The sequence below is a fragment of the Mercurialis annua genome, linkage group LG2 (assembly GCF_937616625.2).
Source record: "Mercurialis annua linkage group LG2, ddMerAnnu1.2, whole genome shotgun sequence".
NCBI lineage: Eukaryota > Viridiplantae > Streptophyta > Magnoliopsida > Malpighiales > Euphorbiaceae > Mercurialis > Mercurialis annua.
In genome coordinates this window covers 16,426,554-16,450,766 of record NC_065571.1, presented here as the reverse complement: position 1 = coordinate 16,450,766, position 24,213 = coordinate 16,426,554, and the positions used below count along the sequence as shown (strand labels likewise).

General features: G+C 35.5%; 1 protein-coding gene and 1 long non-coding RNA gene across 4 annotated transcripts; both read left to right on the top strand.

The window, feature by feature from the left end:
* The first annotated feature begins 3,013 nt into the window (after positions 1-3,013).
* On the top strand, positions 3,014-4,890 carry LOC130015045 (uncharacterized). 3 transcript variants are annotated; one of them, XR_008790051.1, is made up of 3 exons: positions 3,014-3,130; positions 3,713-3,793; positions 4,700-4,890. It is a non-coding gene; the product is annotated as an uncharacterized LOC130015045 (long non-coding RNA). The 3 variants fall into 3 exon arrangements; XR_008790053.1 differs by lacking the exon at positions 4,700-4,890 and adding an exon at positions 4,296-4,654; XR_008790052.1 differs by lacking the exon at positions 4,700-4,890 and adding an exon at positions 4,316-4,651.
* A 12,384-nt stretch (positions 4,891-17,274) lies between these two features.
* LOC126668283 (uncharacterized) lies at positions 17,275-21,422 on the top strand. The gene is made up of 5 exons (XM_050361486.2): positions 17,275-17,448; positions 18,031-18,111; positions 19,018-19,089; positions 19,449-21,347; positions 21,413-21,422. The coding sequence occupies exons 4-5, from the start codon at positions 19,453-19,455 to the stop codon at positions 21,420-21,422; spliced, it is 1,905 nt and encodes a 634-aa protein (XP_050217443.1). The 5' UTR covers positions 17,275-17,448; positions 18,031-18,111; positions 19,018-19,089; positions 19,449-19,452.
* Positions 21,423-24,213: the final 2,791 nt, after the last annotated feature.

The following is a 24,213-nucleotide window of genomic DNA, read 5'->3' as shown; positions in this document are numbered from 1 at the left end:
ATGAACAATTCAATAGCTAAGAGTTAACAGGAAACACAACTAACAAACCAAGATATTATAATCATTAAAACACCAAAATCATAATCCATTAGAAAAGTGACCAACGGAAGAAACTTAAACACCAAACAAAACCATCAATATCACGCAAACACGAAGAAACGGCAGCAATAATATATACTTTAACGACGAAACGGAACGGAATAAGAACAGGGAATTTATACGTACCAATTTCGATTTCAAAGCGTTAGGATTAAAGGGATCGAAGGATAATGATGAATGATTGAAGAAAATTTCAGATTAAAGCTAAAACATGTACACGAGATACGTATCAAGAACGATGTTAACGATATCGAAAGGAATGAGGAAATCAACGTGAGAACTTACCAAGAATTAAAGCGGTAGGAAGGAATTGTGAGAGCAAAGGATTTCATAGCGTTTTTGAGAGTGTGACGGCTAGGGTTTATTTTGTAAATAGGCTCTGAATTGGTGTTAAAAAAACTAAAATATGAAAATAGCTAGTTGCGTGCTGCTGCAAATATGGAATTGAAAGAGTAAAGGTTGATGACAATTCTAATACAACACAATTTGACAAAGGCCAAGATTAAACAAGAAAATAGTCCAATTAATAAAAAAAGGGCCACAGCACGTGGAAGACACAAATTTATAAAAAAATGGATTTTTTTTTTGCATGCATGCCAAAATATATAATTTTTAAATAAAAATATACATAGGTCAAAATAATAATATAAATCCAACACGAATCAAACCACGACCGAAACAATAAGCGACTCAAATAAAATTAAGTAAAAATATATAATAATAATAATAATAATAATAATAATAATAATAATTAATTACTTAAAACTTGACGGAATGAAAAAATTAAAATTAAAAATTTTAAAAAATAATTTAAAAAAAATACGGGATATTACACCCGGCCCATGGCCAGCTCTAAGTGTAACAGTTAAAAATTGAAGTTTTTTAATGAATAATTAATGTTTATAAGTAATTTATCAATAATATCTTAAAAAAATATATTAATAAAAATGTTTTAATAGATAGTTAATGTTTATAAGTATTTACAGAGATTTTAAAAATTTATTCAAACAACATTTTAAAAAATAGGCCTAAATGCACCAAATATCATTAACTTTCACGTGTTTTGCATATTTAACATAAACTTTTATCTTTAGCAAAAAAGTATACGAACTTTTCAATTTTTACAATTAAGACACAAACTTCGTTTTGGATATAAAACGTCACCGTTTTAAATGTAAAACGGCATCATTTTTAAAGGAAACACAAACATAATCTTAATTGCAAAAAAATGAAAGTTCTTGTACTGTTTTGCCAAAATTAAAAATTTATGTTAAATATGCAAAACACGCGAAAGTTGGTAATTTTTAATGCATTTAAACCTAAAATTTATAATTTTGAATTTCAAATTAAGATTAAGTATATTTTTAACAGTTGTTAACTATAAATTTCCAAGTGGCTATTTCCAATATAAATTTGATTTATTAGTTTATTTCATGTTTTTCTTATAAATTAATATTAGTATATTATAAGTGATGGATACTGAATCCTATTTTACATATAATGGAGCCGAGTTGAAGGAGATCCATTCTTAGACGACTCCAGACTGCCCCCCCCCCCGAAGGGCAGAATCAAACGAAACCAGCAGTCGAATCCATAGGATCCGCCTCGACTAGAATATAACATCATCCGACAAGATAAAGACCGAATCTCTGAGGACTCGGATAAAGCGCGTCGACCCTAGGATTCGGACAGATCACTAGATATATGCATATTCGTAGTATCTTTCCTATTTGGATACAAACTCCAACTTAGGAAGATAACCTCCAACTTAGAAATACGAGACTATTTAGGAAGACATTCCTGAATAAAACTCTTGTCTGAATAAGGAATATCACCTAATCAGGGTTAAACACTACAAAGTAGGATTCACTTTCCTACTACAACTCTGCAAGGTATACATTCGACTAGTATAAAAGAAGTTTGAGGTATGCCTAAAAACACAACTTATAACAAATACAATTATTCTCCCTTAAGTCTAAACTGACTTAAGCATCAGAGAGCTAACCGGACGGATCTACACTGTTTTGCAGGATTAGCGCCGTCGAGATGCCGGAATAAATCAATTGGCGCCGTCTGTGGGAAAAGCTTGAAAATTTCAAACTGGAAAGAGCTTTTTTGAACTCAAAATAAATTCTTATTGAAGAATGGCATCCGACGGGACTAATTCAAAAGAACAATAAATAGATCTGACGGATCTCCTAAATTTGAAGAGTCAAGAAAAAAAACGATTGTCATCAAGAATTATAAAAGGAGAAGCGAGCAAATAATAGTAGTAATAAGAAAATTAAGCAAGAAAAAGCGAGGAGATACAAAGTTAAAAAACAAAAGGAAGCTGCAAGATTTGGACAATAAAAAAGCTGCATAATATAAAATAAATTTCAATGGAAACTGGGAGAGGAAAAATATCAAAGAAATTACCATTAAGTTGTCTAGAGGCTTGTCTCGACTTTATATGCTGAAAAATTATTACGGAAATTGCAAAGTGGAAAGCTATGGCTACCTTTATTGGTGACATGGACATGATAAATTAAAGTATCTCTTGATTTCAATATCTCTTTTTCCACTGCTAAGACTCAGGTATGGTGTCACACCCGTACTCTAACCTTACATTATGCATTAATTAAACATTCATCATCATGCATTATAATGCCAGAGTCTATTTAGAATGTCAATTCATTGGTTTGAGAATTTATAGGACTCGATTGAAATTTAAGCTCGTCGGTAAACTAAGCTGATTTCGTTTATTGAAATGAATTGAAACTTTGAGGGTTAAATGGAACTTATAGAATTAATAAAGGACCAAAGGGAACATTATTTATTCTTATTACACCATATGTTACAATTATCCATTTTGTCTTACATAAAACAAGTCTTATGTATAAGTTAAAAGGAACCTCTTTATTGATATTTATCATATAACCTAAAAACCTAAGAGATAAATTCGAATTCCTCCAAGACCTAACTTCATTTCAGAATATAAACTTCAATTCTCCATGTTTTAAGGCTTTAGGAAGAGTGGAAAATCGAATTGGTAAGTTTCTTTATCCATTTGTGTCTTTGAGTTGAAGTATATCACTTTTTATCTTGTTCTGTTTTGTGACAGAAATTTTAGCTTCTGTATTTTGCACATAGGTCGAGTTCTATAACTCCAAATCGAGTAATTCTTGATTTCACAGAAACTTTAGAGTGTCTACTACAACTTTTGTTCTTTGAGTTTGATCTGATTCTGTAATAGTAATATCTAAAACGACCGCGACATTTTATTGTTTCAGCTGTGAAGAAAGTCTGAGCACACCTCACTAAAACTGGAATAACTCATTGCTTATATTTTGAAATAATGAAATTCTTTTTGATTTGGATTCTAGACTCAAGGGGCTAAAAGTTCACCGAAGGGTTTGTTAAAATTCTGTCTATAATATTCACAGGACATGTTTGAATAGAGGCTTAATGTTCTGCCTACTAAGGCAGATTTGGTACTAAGTTTATAATCATGCATAAATCATATAGAAATACATTTTTAGGATCTAAATTTAGGTCAAATAACTATTAGATATATGTATAAGTATGTATATGTGATTGTGATGGTGTTTTCTGATTTACATGACTCATTTAGGTGCTCGTTTTGGCAACGACGGTGCAAGTAGAAAGTAAGGCAGCTTTTGACGATATTTTGGACTAGTTTGGTTGTTGTGTGGTGAGTAGATATACTAGCCCTTGCTACTGAAATCAATATGCTATTTTGATATTCAAAATGTCAAGGTTTATTGTGTTTTAAATGGTTGTTTTGGAATGCACGAAAGGTGTTCGATGAAATGCCTTGTTTAAATATTTCAAATACTACCTTTGGCAAATGTTGTATAAAATGAAAGAAGTTTTGAATTGAATCTATATAATTGTTTGATTTTAGTAAAGCTTTGATGCTTTTGATATAATGATTATTTGTTTATGAATGTGTAATACCTTCGGAAATTCAATAGTCGTTTGATTCGGTTAACTTTGAATGAGAATTTGACATGGTTTTATTATTGAATTGTATTGAGTTTTGATGAAATGAATTGAGATTTCTTTTATGTGATATGGCTACTCTGTAACAATATATTTGGGAGGTGCTGAGTTGTGATATGCACCTGGTTATGTGCTGAGATAGTTATATGCACATGTGAGATATTGTGAGTGTCTATGCGCATTTGACACAGGCCACTTGATTGATGGTCAGTGAAGGGAGAAGGGCTGAGCCGTGCTAATGATGGAGAAGGGTTAGCCATCAAGTGTTCCTAGATATGTTGGTTAGACTGTAGATCAGTGTTGTGTTCCTGATTACAGGTCTATGGTTTATATTATTGTTACAGGGTAATATATCAATGTTATAATTGATGATTGATACGAACTACATTTTATATTTGAAGTGAAATTGTTTTGATATCGTTTATATTTGTAAATGCTTTCGTGATGAACATTACAAGTATTTTGTGTTGTATTGAACTGTTTTCTATTATTCGTTATTATATGATATACTTACTTTAAGTATATAAATGTTTTATGCTTGTTATGTCTATTCACTGAGCTTTCGCTCATTTTAGTTGTTTTAAAACCTTTTCAGTTAGCAAGACAATCTACAATACAGTTGACTAGAGAGGGAGTTGGGCTTAGAGTTTGGGCTTGAGACATAGAGGTTGGCCACATCTCCGAGTTTAGAGATGCCTTGATGTTTTTGTTTGAGAATAAACTTATTTGTACCTAAATATATATTTTTAATTATATGTATAAAAGTTTGTAACAATACTTAGTTTTCATGCAGTGGTTTAATTAAAATGCTGTATAATAGGTTTTTATGTATTTGTGCTTAATTATTTATAGAACATGTTTTAAAATGTTGATTTGGAAATAAATTTATTTTAAATAACCGTCAATCTCGTGCTAAGTAAGGCGAGGTATGACAATTTTGGTATCAGAGCTTCGGTTTGATGGTCCTGTAAACTCTTCACTTTGGTTTTTGATATTTTATTTTATTTTATTTAATTTTGATTATAGGACCATGGAAGCTCAAGGTCATGGAGATAGGGTTTCTCAACGTGAGAATGTTGGCCAACAGGGTAGGAATGTAGAGGATGAAGCAGATTCTAGGGGTAGTACTGATCATGAATTAGAGTCTGAGGCTAGGGCTCATGTAGTTAATCAACCAGTACCTCCTGTACCCCCAGTTGTACCTATCCTACAGCTAGATCCTGCTATCTTAGCACAAACTATCATTGCTACTCTACAAGCTCAAGGCACAAGAAGAAAACCTGGGGATATCATTGAACATGCTAAAAAGTGTGGAGCATTTGATTTTCATGGCTCCATTGATTCCAAAGAAGCAGATAGATGGCTTAGAGCTACAGATAAGTCATTTAATACTTTAGAGTTGACAGATGTGCAGAAGGTCAGTAATGTTTATGGCTTGCTACATGATACAGCAGATGCATGGTTTGCTAGGATCAGATTGCTATTAGGAGATCAGTTGACCTGGGAGATATTCAAGACTGAGTTTCGCAGGGAGTATTTAACTGACGCATACAATGCAGAAAGGCAGAATGAGTTTATTGCTCTAAAGCAGGGTTTAATGACAGTGCGGGAATACATCGATAAATTTGAAGAACTTTACAAGTTTGCATCAGAAATCTTTCCTACAGAAGCTCAAAAATGTTACAGATTCAAAGAGGGGCTGCAAACTGTTTTGAAGAATGAACTATCATTGTATGAGGGAACACAGTTTAGAGGCTGGGTAGAGAAGGCGATAGAAAAAGAAAAGCTGAGAGAAGAGCTTGAACAAGAGAGTAAACAAAAAGCTTCTGTTTGGACTGGAAAACAAGGGGGATTTAACAAGGGAACTAGCTCATTTCAACAAAGAAAATCAGACATTGGAGGATCTAGAGGTAACAGAATACCCTGGTCTTGGTCTGGTTCACAGAGACCTCAGTCACATGATAGCAATTTCTCAGCGAGACAACTAGCATCTAGTGTCGGTAGTGTGGCTAGCAAGAAGAGATCTATAACTTGCTTTGAATGTGGTGGCATGGGACATATTAGGAGGGATTGTCCTAGTATGGCACAGTTTAGCTCAGGTCGTGGCAGAGGTTTTCAAGGTACTGCAAATAGAGGTGGTCGAACGTCAGGCTTTGATAGAGGTTCAGGTCGAGGTTCTGGCTTTAATGCGAATAAGGAAGGCGGAGCCTCAACTTCAGCACAACCTATGCAAGGTACCCAAACTAATAAACCTGCTATACAACCTAGAGTATTTGCTTTGACTCAACAAGAGGCAGCGGCTTCTCCAGATGTTATTTCTGGTAGGTTAACTATCTTTGGTAGGGATGCTTATGTTTTAATTGACCCTGGTGCAACACATTCTTTCATTGTGTCATCATTCATATCATGCATACCTCGAGACAAGAGTGTGATGAACCATGCTTTAGTGGTAGATTTGCCAGTGGGTCAGTCAGTAGTTTGTCAGCATGTTTATAAAGATTGTGAGATACAGATTAAGGATCATAAGTTTGAGGTAGATTTAGTTCCTTTAGCACTTCAGATGTTTGATGTTATACTTGGTATGGATGTTTTATCCAAATACAAAGCAATTGTTGACTGTTATAGAAAGAGGGTGCATTTTCAATTACCAGAACATGGTGAAGTTGTATTCAAAGGTGAGAAAAGTTCAGAACACTATGGAATGGTATCATCTTTAACTGCTAGAAGAATGTTGAAGAAGGGTCGTGAAGCATACTTGGCATATGTTATAGATACAAAAAAAGAAGGGGTAAAACTTGAAAATATTCCTGTTGTGAATGAATTTGCTGATGTATTTCCTGATGATCTACTAGGCTTACCACCAGATTGAGAGATTGAATTTAGTGTTGATTTGCAACCAGGCACTAACCCTATTTCTCAAGCTCCATATAGAATGGCACCGGCTGAATTGAAAGAACTAAAGGTGCAGTTGCAAGAATTGCTTGATAAAGGTTACATTAGACCTAGTTTTTCACCTTGGGGAGCTCCAGTGTTATTTTTGAAAAAGAAAGATGGAACTATGAGATTGTGTATTGATTACAGACAACTAAACAAGGTTACAATTCGCAACAAGTATCCATTGCCTCGAATAGATGACTTATTTGATCAACTACAAGGAGCTAGAGTATTCTCCAAGATTGACTTGAGATCTGGTTATCATCAATTAAAGATCAAGAATCCAGATATTCCTAAGACTGCATTTAGGACTCGATATGGTCACTATGAATTCCTTGTTATGCCATTCGGGTTAACTAATGCTCCAGCTGCTTTCATGGATTTGATGAACAGAGTTTTCAAGCCTTATTTAGATAGCTTTGTGATTGTATTCATCGATGATATCTTAGTGTACTCTAGATCTGAGGAGGAGCATGCAGAACACTTAAGACTTGTTTTGCAGACTTTAAGAGAAAAACAGTTCTACGCCAAGTTTAGCAAGTGTGAGTTCTGGTTAGAGAAAGTTGTGTTTCTTGGCCATGTCATCTCAGCAGAGGGAATTTACGTTGATCCTAAAAAGGTGGAAGCTATAATTAACTGGAATTCTCCGAGTAATGTACATGGGGTACGCAGTTTTCTAGGTTTGGCTGGTTATTACAGACGGTTTGTGAAAGACTTTTCTATTATTGCCTCACCATTAACAAAGCTACTAAGAAAAGATGTGAAATTTGTGTGGAGTCAACAATGTCAGGATAGCTTTGATGCTTTGAAGGATTGTTTAACTTCAGCTTCAGTTTTAACACTTCCAGTTACAGATTTGGGGTATGTTGTATACAGTGATACTTCCAAGAATGGGTTGGGTTGTGTATTGATGCAGCAGGGAAAGGTAATTGCTTATGCTTCAAGGCAGTTAAGACCACATGAATTGAATTATCCTACACATGATTTAGAACTTGCAGCAGTGATATTTGCTTTGAAGATATGGAGACATTACCTATATGGCGAGAAATGTCTTATCTACACTGATCATAAAAGTTTGAAGTACATACTAAGTCAGAAAGAACTGAATCTGAGACAAAGAAGATGGATAGAACTTCTGAAAGATTATGATCTTACTATTGAGTATCACCCTGGAAAAGCTAACATAGTAGCTGATGCCCTTAGCAGGAAATCTTCAGGTAATTTGTTTTATATCAACACCGTAAGGATTCCATTATTGCTTGAACTGAGAAGACTTAATGTAGAATTAAGTGAAAGTGAAAATGGAGCTTTATTAGCTACTTTGAAGGTTCGTCCTATTTTGATTGAAAGAATTAGGGATGCTCAGAATGAAGATGACAAATTAGTGAAAATAAAGGGTGAAGTTCAACAAGATAACATAAATGATTTCAAAGTTTCTGATGATGGCACTCTACTATACAAGAGTAGATTATGTGTTCCTAATATTGATATATTGAAAAGAGAAATAATGGAGGAAGCACACAATTCAGCATATGCTATGCATCCGGGGAGTACAAAAATGTATCATACATTGAAAGAAAACTACTGGTGGTCGGGAATGAAGAAAGAAATTGCAGAATTTGTGTCTAAATGTTTAACATGCCAGCAAGTTAAAGCAGAGCACCAGCATCCAGCGGGTTTGCTACAACCACTTTCTATTCCTGAATGGAAATGGGAACATGTGACTATGGATTTTGTTGTTGGGTTACCTAGGACTCAACAGGGACATGATGCGATATGGATTATTGTTGATAGACTAACAAAATCAGCACATTTTCTTCCTATAAAGGTAAACTATCCTCTTGATAAACTTGCTGAAATTTACAATAGGGAGATAGTTAGACTGCATGGTGTTCCATATTCTATTGTGTCTGATAGGGATCCGAGATTTACATCGAGGTTTTGGCAAAGCTTACAATTAGCTTTGGGTACTAAACTGAAATTCAGTACAGCGTTTCACCCTCAGACAGATGGGCAATCAGAACGGACTATTCAAACTTTAGAGGATATGTTGCGTGCATGCATGATTGAATTTCAGGGTAGTTGGGATAAATATGTGCCACTCATGGAGTTTGCATACAACAATAGCTATCATTCTAGTTTGGGAATGGCTCCTTATGAAGCATTATATGGTAGAAAGTGCAGAACACCAGTGTGTTGGGATGAAATTGGGGAAAAACAGTTAATAGGCCCAGAAATTGTTCAAATCACTACCGAAAAAGTACAATTAATCAGAGATCGCCTCAAGGAATCCCAAGATAGACAAAAGAGCTATGCTGATTTGAAGAGGAAGTCGATTGAGTATAGTGTGGGTGATAAAGTGTTTCTCAAGATCTCGCCATGGAAAGGGATATTAAGATTTGGCAAGCGAGGGAAACTAAGTCCAAGGTTCATTGGTCCATATGAAGTAATTGAAAAGATTGGTCCAGTAGCTTATAGGTTAGCCTTACCTCCAGAGTTATCGCAGATTCATAATGTCTTTCATGTTTTAATGTTGCGGAGATACAGGAGTGATCCTAGTCACGTCTTACAGGTTCAGCCAATAGAGTTAAAGGATGATTTATCATATGAAGAAGAACCAGTTGCTATTTTAGCAAAGGAAGATAAAGAGTTAAGAAATAAGGTTATTCCTCTAGTAAAAGTATTGTGGAAACATCATGGAAATGAGGAAGCAACTTGGGAACGAGAGGAGGATATGAGAAGTCGATACCCTCAACTATTCTAGATTAATTTCGAGGACGAAATTTCCTAAGGTGGGGAGAACTGTCACACCCGTACTCTAACCTTACATTATGCATTAATTAAACATTCATCATCATGCATTATAATGCCAGAGTCTATTTAGAATGTCAATTCATTGGTTTGAGAATTTATAGGACTCGATTGAAATTTAAGCTCGTCGGTAAACTAAGCTGATTTCGTTTATTGAAATGAATTGAAACTTTGAGGGTTAAATGGAACTTATAGAATTAATAAAGGACCAAAGGGAACATTATTTATTCTTATTACACCATATGTTACAATTATCCATTTTGTCTTACATAAAACAAGTCTTATGTATAAGTTAAAAGGAACCTCTTTATTGATATTTATCATATAACCTAAAAACCTAAGAGATAAATTCGAATTCCTCCAAGACCTAACTTCATTTCAGAATATAAACTTCAATTATCCATGTTTTAAGGCTTTAGGAAGAGTGGAAAATCGAATTGGTAAGTTTCTTTATCCATTTGTGTCTTTGAGTTGAAGTATATCACTTTTTATCTTGTTCTGTTTTGTGACAGAAATTCTAGCTTCTGTATTTTGCACATAAGTCGAGTTCTATAACTCCAAATCGAGTAATTCTTGATTTCACAGAAACTTTAGAGTGTCTACTACAACTTTTGTTCTTTGAGTTTGATCTGATTCTGTAATAGTAATATCTAAAACGACCGCGACATTTTATTGTTTCAGCTGTGAAGAAAGTCTGAGCACACCTCACTAAAACTGGAATAACTCATTGCTTATATTTTGAAATAATGAAATTCTTTTTGATTTGGATTCTAGACTCAAGGGGCTAAAAGTTCACCGAAGGGTTTGTTAAAATTCTGTCTATAATATTCACAGGACATGTTTGAATAGAGGCTTAATGTTCTGCCTACTAAGGCAGATTTGGTACTAAGTTTATAATCATGCATAAATCATATAGAAATACATTTTTAGGATCTAAATTTAGGTCAAATAACTATTAGATATATGTATAAGTATGTATATGTGATTGTGATGGTGTTTTCTGATTTACATGACTCATTTAGGTGCTCGTTTTGGCAACGACGGTGCAAGTAGAAAGTAAGGCAGCTTTTGACGATATTTTGGACTAGTTTGGTTGTTGTGTGGTGAGTAGATATACTAGCCCTTGCTACTGAAATCAATATGCTATTTTGATATTCAAAATGTCAAGGTTTATTGTGTTTTAAATGGTTGTTTTGGAATGCACGAAAGGTGTTCGATGAAATGCCTTGTTTAAATATTTCAAATACTACCTTTGGCAAATGTTGTATAAAATGAAAGAAGTTTTGAATTGAATCTATATAATTGTTTGATTTTAGTAAAGCTTTGATGCTTTTGATATAATGAGTATTTGTTTATGAATGTGTAATACCTTCGGAAATTCAATAGTCGTTTGATTCGGTTAACTTTGAATGAGAATTTGACATGGTTTTATTATTGAATTGTATTGAGTTTTGATGAAATGAATTGAGATTTCTTTTATGTGATATGGCTACTCTGTAACAATATATTTGGGAGGTGCTGAGTTGTGATATGCACCTGGTTATGTGCTGAGATAGTTATATGCACATGTGAGATATTGTGAGTGTCTATGCGCATTTGACACAGGCCACTTGATTGATGGTCAGTGAAGGGAGAAGGGCTGAGCCGTGCTAATGATGGAGAAGGGTTAGTCATCAAGTGTTCCTAGATATGTTGGTTAGACTGTAGATCAGTGTTGTGTTCCTGATTACAGGTCTATGGTTTATATTATTGTTACAGGGTAATATATCAATGTTATAATTGATGATTGATACGAACTACATTTTATATTTGAAGTGAAATTGTTTTGATATCGTTTATATTTGTAAATGCTTTCGTGATGAACATTACAAGTATTTTGTGTTGTATTGAACTGTTTTCTATTATTCGTTATTATATGATATACTTACTTTAAGTATATAAATGTTTTATGCTTGTTATGTCTATTCACTGAGCTTTCGCTCATTTTAGTTGTTTTAAAACCTTTTCAGTTAGCAAGACAATCTACAATACAGTTGACTAGAGAGGGAGTTGGGCTTAGAGTTTGGGCTTGAGACATAGAGGTTGGCCACATCTCCGAGTTTAGAGATGCCTTGATGTTTTTGTTTGAGAATAAACTTATTTGTACCTAAATATATATTTTTAATTATATGTATAAAAGTTTGTAACAATACTTAGTTTTCATGCAGTGGTTTAATTAAAATGCTGTATAATAGGTTTTTATGTATTTGTGCTTAATTATTTATAGAACATGTTTTAAAATGTTGATTTGGAAATAAATTTATTTTAAATAACCGTCAATCTCGTGCTAAGTAAGGCGAGGTATGACAATTTTGGTATCAGAGCTTCGGTTTGATGGTCCTGTAAACTCTTCACTTTGGTTTTTGATATTTTATTTTATTTTATTTAATTTTGATTATAGGACCATGGAAGCTCAAGGTCATGGAGATAGGGTTTCTCAACGTGAGAATGTTGGCCAACAGGGTAGGAATGTAGAGGATGAAGCAGATTCTAGGGGTAGTACTGATCATGAATTAGAGTCTGAGGCTAGGGCTCATGTAGTTAATCAACCAGTACCTCCTGTACCCCCAGTTGTACCTATCCTACAGCTAGATCCTGCTATCTTAGCACAAACCATCATTGCTACTCTACAAGCTCAAGGCACAAGAAGAAAACCTGGGGATATCATTGAACATGCTAAAAAGTGTGGAGCATTTGATTTTCATGGCTCCATTGATTCCAAAGAAGCAGATAGATGGCTTAGAGCTACAGATAAGTCATTTAATACTTTAGAGTTGACAGATGTGCAGAAGGTCAGTAATGTTTATGGCTTGCTACATGATACAGCAGATGCATGGTTTGCTAGGATCAGATTGCTATTAGGAGATCAGTTGACCTGGGAGATATTCAAGACTGCGTTTCGCAGGGAGTATTTAACTGACGCATACAATGCAGAAAGGCAGAATGAGTTTATTGCTCTAAAGCAGGGTTCAATGACAGTGCGGGAATACATCGATAAATTTGAAGAACTTTACAAGTTTGCATCAGAAATCTTTCCTACAGAAGCTCAAAAATGTTACAGATTCAAAGAGGGGCTGCAAACTGTTTTGAAGAATGAACTATCATTGTATGAGGGAACACAGTTTAGAGGCTGGGTAGAGAAGGCGATAGAAAAAGAAAAGCTGAGAGAAGAGCTTGAACAAGAGAGTAAACAAAAAGCTTCTGTTTGGACTGGAAAACAAGGGGGATTTAACAAGGGAACTAGCTCATTTCAACAAAGAAAATCAGACATTGGAGGATCTAGAGGTAACAGAATACCCTGGTCTTGGTCTGGTTCACAGAGACCTCAGTCACATGATAGCACTTTCTCAGCAAGACAACTAGCATCTAGTGTCGGTAGTGTGGCTAGCAAGAAGAGATCTATAACTTGCTTTGAATGTGGTGGCATGGGACATATTAGGAGGGATTGTCCTAGTATGGCACAGTTTAGCTCAGGTCGTGGCAGAGGTTTTCAAGGTACTGCAAATAGAGGTGGTCGAACGTCAGGCTTTGATAGAGGTTCAGGTCGAGGTTCTGGCTTTAATGCGAATAAGGAAGGCGGAGCCTCAACTTCAGCACAACCTATGCAAGGTACCCAAACTAATAAACCTGCTATACAACCTAGAGTATTTGCTTTGACTCAACAAGAGGCAGCGGCTTCTCCAGATGTTATTTCTGGTAGGTTAACTATCTTTGGTAGGGATGCTTATGTTTTAATTGACCCTGGTGCAACACATTCTTTCATTGTGTCATCATTCATATCATGCATACCTCGAGACAAGAGTGTGATGAACCATGCTTTAGTGGTAGATTTGCCAGTGGGTCAGTCAGTAGTTTGTCAGCATGTTTATAAAGATTGTGAGATACAGATTAAGGATCATAAGTTTGAGGTAGATTTAGTTCCTTTAGCACTTCAGATGTTTGATGTTATACTTGGTATGGATGTTTTATCCAAATACAAAGCAATTGTTGACTGTTATAGAAAGAGGGTGCATTTTCAATTACCAGAACATGGTGAAGTTGTATTCAAAGGTGAGAAAAGTTCAGAACACTATGGAATGGTATCATCTTTAACTGCTAGAAGAATGTTGAAGAAGGGTCGTGAAGCATACTTGGCATATGTTATAGATACAAAAAAAGAAGGGGTAAAACTTGAAAATATTCCTGTTGTGAATGAATTTGCTGATGTATTTCCTGATGATCTACTAGGCTTACCACCAGATAGAGAGATTGAATTTAGTGTTGATTTGCAACCAGGCACTAACCCTATTTCTCAAGCTCCGTATAGAATGGCACCGGCTGAATTGAAAGAACTAAAGGTGCAGTTGCAAGAATTGCTTGATAAAGGTTACATTAGACCTAGTTTTTCACCTTGGGGAGCTCCAGTGTTATTTGTGAAAAAGAAAGATGGAACTATGAGATTGTGTATTGATTACAGACAACTAAACAAGGTTACAATTCGCAACAAGTATCCATTGCCTCGAATAGATGACTTATTTGATCAACTACAAGGAGCTAGAGTATTCTCCAAGATTGACTTGAGATCTGGTTATCATCAATTAAAGATCAAGAATCCAGATATTCCTAAGACTGCATTTAGGACTCGATATGGTCACTATGAATTCCTTGTTATGCCATTCGGGTTAACTAATGCTCCAGCTGCTTTCATGGATTTGATGAACAGAGTTTTCAAGCCTTATTTAGATAGCTTTGTGATTGTATTCATCGATGATATCTTAGTGTACTCTAGATCTGAGGAGGAGCATGCAGAACACTTAAGACTTGTTTTGCAGACTTTAAGAGAAAAACAGTTCTACGCCAAGTTTAGCAAGTGTGAGTTCTGGTTAGAGAAAGTTGTGTTTCTTGGCCATGTCATCTCAGCAGAGGGAATTTACGTTGATCCTAAAAAGGTGGAAGCTATAATTAACTGGAATTCTCCGAGTAATGTACATGGGGTACGCAGTTTTCTAGGTTTGGCTGGTTATTACAGACGGTTTGTGAAAGACTTTTCTATTATTGCCTCACCATTAACAAAGCTACTAAGAAAAGATGTGAAATTTGTGTGGAGTCAACAATGTCAGGATAGCTTTGATGCTTTGAAGGATTGTTTAACTTCAGCTTCAGTTTTAACACTTCCAGTTACAGATTTGGGGTATGTTGTATACAGTGATACTTCCAAGAATGGGTTGGGTTGTGTATTGATGCAGCAGGGAAAGGTAATTGCTTATGCTTCAAGGCAGTTAAGACCACATGAATTGAATTATCCTACACATGATTTAGAACTTGCAGCAGTGATATTTGCTTTGAAGATATGGAGACATTACCTATATGGCGAGAAATGTCTTATCTACACTGATCATAAAAGTTTGAAGTACATACTGAGTCAGAAAGAACTGAATCTGAGACAAAGAAGATGGATAGAACTTCTGAAAGATTATGATCTTACTATTGAGTATCACCCTGGAAAAGCTAACATAGTAGCTGATGCCCTTAGCAGGAAATCTTCAGGTAATTTGTTTTATATCAACACCGTAAGGATTCCATTATTGCTTGAACTGAGAAGACTTAATGTAGAATTAAGTGAAAGTGAAAATGGAGCTTTATTAGCTACTTTGAAGGTTCGTCCTATTTTGATTGAAAGAATTAGGGATGCTCAGAATGAAGATGACAAATTAGTGAAAATAAAGGGTGAAGTTCAACAAGATAACATAAATGATTTCAAAGTTTCTGATGATGGCACTCTACTATACAAGGGTAGATTATGTGTTCCTAATATTGATATATTGAAAAGAGAAATAATGGAGGAAGCACACAATTCAGCATATGCTATGCATCCGGGGAGTACAAAAATGTATCATACATTGAAAGAAAACTACTGGTGGTCGGGAATGAAGAAAGAAATTGCAGAATTTGTGTCTAAATGTTTAACATGCCAGCAAGTTAAAGCAGAGCACCAGCATCCAGCGGGTTTGCTACAACCACTTTCTATTCCTGAATGGAAATGGGAACATGTGACTATGGATTTTGTTGTTGGGTTACCTAGGACTCAACAGGGACATGATGCGATATGGATTATTGTTGATAGACTAACAAAATCAGCACATTTTCTTCCTATAAAGGTAAACTATCCTCTTGATAAACTTGCTGAAATTTACAATAGGGAGATAGTTAGACTGCATGGTGTTCCATATTCTATTGTGTCTGATAGGGATCCGAGATTTACATCGAGGTTTTGGCAAAGCTTACAATTAGCTTTGGGTACTAAACTGAAATTCAGTACAGCGTTTCACCCTCAGACAGATGGGCAATCAGAACGGACTATTCAAACTTTAGAGGATATGTTGCGTGCATGCATGATTGAATTTCAGGGTAGTTGGGATAAATATGTGCCACTCATGGAGTTTGCATACAACAATAGCTATCATTCTAGTTTGGGAATGGCTCCTTATGAAGCATTATATGGTAGAAAGTGCAGAACACCAGTGTGTTGGGATGAAATTGGGGAAAAACAGTTAATAGGCCCAGAAATTGTTCAAATCACTACCGAAAAAGTACAATTAATCAGAGATCGCCTCAAGGAATCCCAAGATAGACAAAAGAGCTATGCTGATTTGAAGAGGAAGTCGATTGAGTATAGTGTGGGTGATAAAGTGTTTCTCAAGATCTCGCCATGGAAAGGGATATTAAGATTTGGCAAGCGAGGGAAACTAAGTCCAAGGTTCATTGGTCCATATGAAGTAATTGAAAAGATTGATCCAGTAGCTTATAGGTTAGCCTTACCTCCAGAGTTATCGCAGATTCATAATGTCTTTCATGTTTTAATGTTGCGGAGATACAGGAGTGATCCTAGTCACGTCTTACAGGTCCAGCCAATAGAGTTAAAGGATGATTTATCATATGAAGAAGAACCAGTTGCTATTTTAGCAAAGGAAGATAAAGAGTTAAGAAATAAGGTTATTCCTCTAGTAAAAGTATTGTGGAAACATCATGGAAATGAGGAAGCAACTTGGGAACGAGAGGAGGATATGAGAAGTCGATACCCTCAACTATTCTAGATTAATTTCGAGGACGAAATTTCCTAAGGTGGGGAGAACTGTCACACCCGTACTCTAACCTTACATTATGCATTAATTAAACATTCATCATCATGCATTATAATGCCAGAGTCTATTTAGAATGTCAATTCATTGGTTTGAGAATTTATAGGACTCGATTGAAATTTAAGCTCGTCGGTAAACTAAGCTGATTTCGTTTATTGAAATGAATTGAAACTTTGAGGGTTAAATGGAACTTATAGAATTAATAAAGGACCAAAGGGAACATTATTTATTCTTATTACACCATATGTTACAATTATCCATTTTGTCTTACATAAAACAAGTCTTATGTATAAGTTAAAAGGAACCTCTTTATTGATATTTATCATATAACCTAAAAACCTAAGAGATAAATTCGAATTCCTCCAAGACCTAACTTCATTTCAGAATATAAACTTCAATTCTCCATGTTTTAAGGCTTTAGGAAGAGTGGAAAATCGAATTGGTAAGTTTCTTTATCCATTTGTGTCTTTGAGTTGAAGTATATCACTTTTTATCTTGTTCTGTTTTGTGACAGAAATTTTAGCTTCTGTATTTTGCACATAAGTCGAGTTCTATAACTCCAAATCGAGTAATTCTTGATTTCACAGAAACTTTAGAGTGTCTACTACAACGTTTGTTCTTTGAGTTTGATCTGATTCTGTAATAGTAATATCTAAAACGACCGCGACATTTTATTGTTTCAGCTGTGAAGAAAGTCTGAGTACACCTCACTAAAACTGGAATAACTCATTGCTTATATTTTGAAATAATGAAATTCTTTTTGATTTGGATTCTAGACTCAAGGGGCTAAAATTTCACCGAAGGGTTTGTTAAAATTCTGTCTATACTATTCACAGGACATGTTTGAATAGAGGATTAATGTTCTGCCTACTAAGGCAGATTTGGTACTAAGTTTATAATCATGCATAAATCATATAGAAATACATTTTTAGGATCTAAATTTAGGTCAAATAACTATTAGATATATGTATAAGTATGTATATGTGATTGTGATGGTGTTTTATGATTTACATGACTCATTTAGGTGCTCGTTTTGGCAACGACGGTGCAAGTAGAAAGTAAGGCAGCTTTTGACGATATTTTGGACTAGTTTGGTTGTTGTGTGGTGAGTAGATATACTAGCCCTTGCTACTGAAATCAATATGCTATTTTGATATTCAAAATGTCAAGGTTTATTGTGTTTTAAATGGTTGTTTTGGAATGCACGAAAGGTGTTCGATGAAATGCCTTGTTTAAATATTTCAAATACTACCTTTGGCAAATGTTGTATAAAATGAAAGAAGTTTTGAATTGAATCTATATAATTGTTTGATTTTAGTAAAGCTTTGATGCTTTTGATATAATGAGTATTTGTTTATGAATGTGTAATACCTTCGGAAATTCAATAGTCGTTTGATTCGGCTAACTTTGAATGAGAATTTGACATGGTTTTATTATTGAATTGTATTGAGTTTTGATGAAATGAATTGAGATTTCTTTTATGTGATATGGCTACTCTGTAACAATATATTTGGGAGGTGCTGAGTTGTGATATGCACCTGGTTATGTGCTGAGATAGTTATATGCACATGTGAGATATTGTGAGTGTCTATGCGCATTTGACACAGGCCACTTGATTGATGGTCAGTGAAGGGAGAAGGGCTGAGCCGTGCTAATGATGGAGAAGGGTTAGCCATCAAGTGTTCCTAGATATGTTGGTTAGACTGTAGATCAGTGTTGTGTTCCTGATTACAGGTCTATGGTTTATATTATTGTTACAGGGTAATATATCAATGTTATAATTGATGATTGATACGAACTACATTTTATATTTGAAGTGAAATTGTTTTGATATCGTTTATATTTGTAAATGCTTTCGTGATGAACATTACAAGTATTTTGTGTTGTATTGAACTGTTTTCTATTATTCGTTATTATATGATATACTTACTTTAAGTATATAAATGTTTTATGCTTGTTATGTCTATTCACTGAGCTTTCGCTCATTTTAGTTGTTTTAAAACCTTTTCAGTTAGCAAGACAATCTACAATACAGTTGACTAGAGAGGGAGTTGGGCTTAGAGTTTGGGCTTGAGACATAGAGGTTGGCCACATCTCCGAGTTTAGAGATGCCTTGATGTTTTTGTTTGAGAATAAACTTATTTGTACCTAAATATATATTTTTAATTATATGTATAAAAGTTTGTAACAATACTTAGTTTTCATGCAGTGGTTTAATTAAAATGCTGTATAATAGGTTTTTATGTATTTGTGCTTAATTATTTATAGAACATGTTTTAAAATGTTGATTTGGAAATAAATTTATTTTAAATAACCGTCAATCTCGTGCTAAGTAAGGCGAGGTATGACAATTTTGGTATCAGAGCTTCGGTTTGATGGTCCTGTAAACTCTTCACTTTGGTTTTTGATATTTTATTTTATTTAATTTAATTTTGATTATAGGACCATGGAAGCTCAAGGTCATGGAGATAGGGTTTCTCAACGTGAGAATGTTGGCCAACAGGGTAGGAATGTAGAGGATGAAGCAGATTCTAGGGGTAGTACTGATCATGAATTAGAGTCTGAGGCTAGGGCTCATGTAGTTAATCAACCAGTACCTCCTGTACCCCCAGTTGTACCTATCCTACAGCTAGATCCTGCTATCTTAGCACAAACCATCATTGCTACTCTACAAGCTCAAGGCACAAGAAGAAAACCTGGGGATATCATTGAACATGCTAAAAAGTGTGGAGCATTTGATTTTCATGGCTCCATTGATTCCAAAGAAGCAGATAGATGGCTTAGAGCTACAGATAAGTCATTTAATACTTTAGAGTTGACAGATGTGCAGAAGGTCAGTAATGTTTATGGCTTGCTACATGATACAACAGATGCATGGTTTGCTAGGATCAGATTGCTATTAGGAGATCAGTTGACCTGGGAGATATTCAAGACTGAGTTTCGCAGGGAGTATTTAACTGACGCATACAATGCAGAAAGGCAGAATGAGTTTATTGCTCTAAAGCAGGGTTCAATGACAGTGCGGGAATACATCGATAAATTTGAAGAACTTTACAAGTTTGCATCAGAAATCTTTCCTACAGAAGCTCAAAAATGTTACAGATTCAAAGAGGGGCTGCAAACTGTTTTGAAGAATGAACTATCATTGTATGAGGGAACACAGTTTAGAGGCTGGGTAGAGAAGGCGATAGAAAAAGAAAAGCTGAGAGAAGAGCTTGAACAAGAGAGTAAACAAAAAGCTTCTGTTTGGACTGGAAAACAAGGGGGATTTAACAAGGGAACTAGCTCATTTCAACAAAGAAAATCAGACATTGGAGGATCTAGAGGTAACAGAATACCCTGGTCTTGGTCTGGTTCACAGAGACCTCAGTCACATGATAGCAATTTCTCAGCGAGACAACTAGCATCTAGTGTTGGCAGTGTGGCTAGCAAGAAGAGATCTATAACTTGCTTTGAATGTGGTGGCATGGGACATATTAGGAGGGATTGTCCTAGTATGGCACAGTTTAGCTCAGGTCGTGGCAGAGGTTTCCAAGGTACTGCAAATAGAGGTGGTCGAACGTCAGGCTTTGATAGAGGTTCAGGTCGAGGTTCTGGCTTTAATGCGAATAAGGAAGGCGGAGCCTCAACTTCAGCACAACCTATGCAAGGTACCCAAACTAATAAACCTGCTATACAACCTAGAGTGTTTGCTTTGACTCAACAGGAGGCAGCGGCTTCTCCAGATGTTATTTCTGGTAGGTTAACTATCTTTGGTAGGGATGCTTATGTTTTAATTGACCCTGGTGCAACACATTCTTTCATTGTGTCATCATTCATATCATGCATACCTCGAGATAAGAGTGTGATGAACCATGCTTTAGTGGTAGATTTGCCAGTGGGTCAGTCAGTAGTTTGTCAGCATGTTTATAAAGATTGTGAGATACAGATTAAGGATCATAAGTTTGAGGTAGATTTAGTTCCTTTAGCACTTCAGATGTTTGATGTTATACTTGGTATGGATGTTTTATCCAAATACAAAGCAATTGTTGACTGTTATAGAAAGAGGGTGCATTTTCAATTACCAGAACATGGTGAAGTTGTATTCAAAGGTGAGAAAAGTTCAGAACACTATGGAATGGTATCATCTTTAACTGCTAGAAGAATGTTGAAGAAGGGTCGTGAAGCATACTTGGCATATGTTATAGATACAAAAAAAGAAGGGGTAAAACTTGAAAATATTCCTGTTGTGAATGAATTTGCTGATGTATTTCCTGATGATCTACTAGGCTTACCACCAGATAGAGAGATTGAATTTAGTGTTGATTTGCAACCAGGCACTAACCCTATTTCTCAAGCTCCGTATAGAATGGCACCGGCTGAATTGAAAGAACTAAAGGTGCAGTTGCAAGAATTGCTTGATAAAGGTTACATTAGACCTAGTTTTCACCTTGGGGAGCTCCAGTGTTATTTGTGAAAAAGAAAGATGGAACTATGAGATTGTGTATTGATTACAGACAACTAAACAAGGTTACAATTCGCAACAAGTATCCATTGCCTCGAATAGATGACTTATTTGATCAACTACAAGGAGCTAGAGTATTCTCCAAGATTGACTTGAGATCTGGTTATCATCAATTAAAGATCAAGAATCCAGATATTCCTAAGACTGCATTTAGGACTCGATATGGTCACTATGAATTCCTTGTTATGCCATTCGGGTTAACTAATGCTCCAGCTGCTTTCATGGATTTGATGAACAGAGTTTTCAAGCCTTATTTAGATAGCTTTGTGATTGTATTCATCGATGATATCTTAGTGTACTCTAGATCTAAGGAGGAGCATGCAGAACACTTAAGACTTGTTTTGCAGACTTTAAGAGAAAAACAGTTCTACGCCAAGTTTAGCAAGTGTGAGTTCTGGTTAGAGAAAGTTGTGTTTCTTGGCCATGTCATCTCAGCAGAGGGAATTTACGTTGATCCTAAAAAGGTGGAAGCTATAATTAACTGGAATTCTCCGAGTAATGTACATGGGGTACGCAGTTTTCTAGGTTTGGCTGGTTATTACAGACGGTTTGTGAAAGACTTTTCTATTATTGCCTCACCATTAACAAAGCTACTAAGAAAAGATGTGAAATTTGTGTGGAGTCAACAATGTCAGGATAGCTTTGATGCTTTGAAGGATTGTTTAACTTCAGCTTCAGTTTTAACACTTCCAGTTACAGATTTGGGGTATGTTGTATACAGTGATACTTCCAAGAATGGGTTGGGTTGTGTATTGATGCAGCAGGGAAAGGAAGAACGAAAACGGCCCAAGAGGCGAAAAACGAAGACATGATCTAAAAAACGGGCATAAATACCCTTTGAGAATGGTGTATTTGTGGGGGAGCTTGAAGGAAGAGATACAAATTCCACGAAGAATACGATTAAGGAAAAAAAAGACAAACAATTAGCGGAAGCAAATAACTCAAATCTAATAATTACAAATTAAAACAAGAAAAAATCCAGAAAAAGAAAATAAAGCGAGAGATGGTGGCAACATAATTCCTACAAGGAGTAAAAGAAAATAGAAAGCATAACAAAAATCGGTGGCAAGAAAAGAAGAAATAAATATAAAGGCTGAAAGAAGAAAAGAAACAAGAAATCAAATGAATTTTACCCAGAACAATAATGAATATGGAGAAAGAAATCAATAAAAAGCACCACCTGAGATAATGGAGAACGAAGCGATGTAAAAATGAAGGAAAAGACCTCGGGAAATACGAATGAATAAACCAAGAAGGCTCCGCCAAAGAAGAATAAGCCAAGGTTTAACCAAGAAGATACTTGCCTTAATAAGGCTCGGTCAAAAAGAATAAACAAAGAAAACAACAAAAAAGAAAATAAGACTCATCCAAAGAAGACTCATCCAAAGAAGACTCATCCAAAGGAAAACCCCAAGAGGGACAAAGAAGAGATAGGTCTGGCCATCCTAAAGAGATAGACTCGGCCATCCTGAAGAAAACCCCAAGAGGGAAAGAAGAGATAGGTCTGGCCGAATCCCAAAAAAAACCCCAAGAGGGAAAGAAGAGATAGATTCGGCTGAATCCTGAAGAAAACCCCAAGAGGGAAAGAAGAGATAGGTCCGGCTGAATCCCGAAGAAAACCCCAAGAGGAAAAGAAGAGATAGATCCGGCCGAATCCCGAAGAAAACCCTAAGAGAGAAAGAAGAGATAGGTCTGGCCGAATCCCGAAGAAAACCAAAAGAGGGAAAGAAGAGATAGGTCCGTCCGAACTCTGAAGAAAACCCCAAGAGGGAAAGAATGAAGAATGAAGTACAAGTCAAATGACCCATCATCAAGTATAGACTTTTGTCATACCCGATGGTGCCAATCACCCGTCGTCAAGAATAGACTTTTTGTCATACCCGACAGTGCCAATCGCCCATTGTCAAGTATAGACGTTTGTCATACCCAATTGTGCGAACTATCTTTAATTCATACAACGCAGCAAAGTAGAAAGGAATTCGAATAAATAAAGGCGAAATGCCAAAAACTCAGAGTATAGATTCTCTAAAATAAAGGTGAAACGCCCAAAAAATCAGAGTATAGATTTACTCTAAAATAAAGGCGAAACGCCCAAAAATCATAGTATAGATTTACTCTAAAAATAAAAGAAGAATGCCAAAAATAGAGTTTAGATTAACTCTAAAGGCGAAATATCAAAGATCAAAATCAACTCGAAGCAAAATAAAGCGAAAGACGAAACGCCAAGAAATAGAGGAATGAGAAACGCCGAAAAATAAGAGAACTGTGAAAGAAAGGCAAACGCCAATCAAAAGGAATGCGAAAGATCTCAAAACAGAAGACCGAGTCTAAAATGATTTGGGTAAAAATAAGGCCAGGTGCCAAAATAAGGAGACTCGCTCAAATCAAAAGAAATAAGGCTACATGCCCAAATCAACGAATCACAGGCAACTCGCCCAAATCAGAGGAACAAATCTTAAAAAGGAAGGCAGTTCGCCCGAAAAGAATTAAAATCAAGGAAAATTGGCGAAATAAATTGAAGCCATGATCTCAAAAACGGGCATAAATACCCTTTGAGATCAGTGTATTTATGGAGGGGGCCAAAGAACTCATATCTTTCCAAATAAGAAAACAAAACTCTCAAAATGAAAAAAGAATTGCATAAAGGAAAACAAGAAGAGTCACTTCGAAGAAACAATTACTCATTAAAAGAGTAAACATCAA

Coding starts and splice junctions, on each gene's coding strand:
- LOC126668283 (XM_050361486.2), top strand. CDS start 19,453: ATGGAAGCTCAAGGTCATGGAGATAGGGTTTCTCAACGTGAGAATGTT.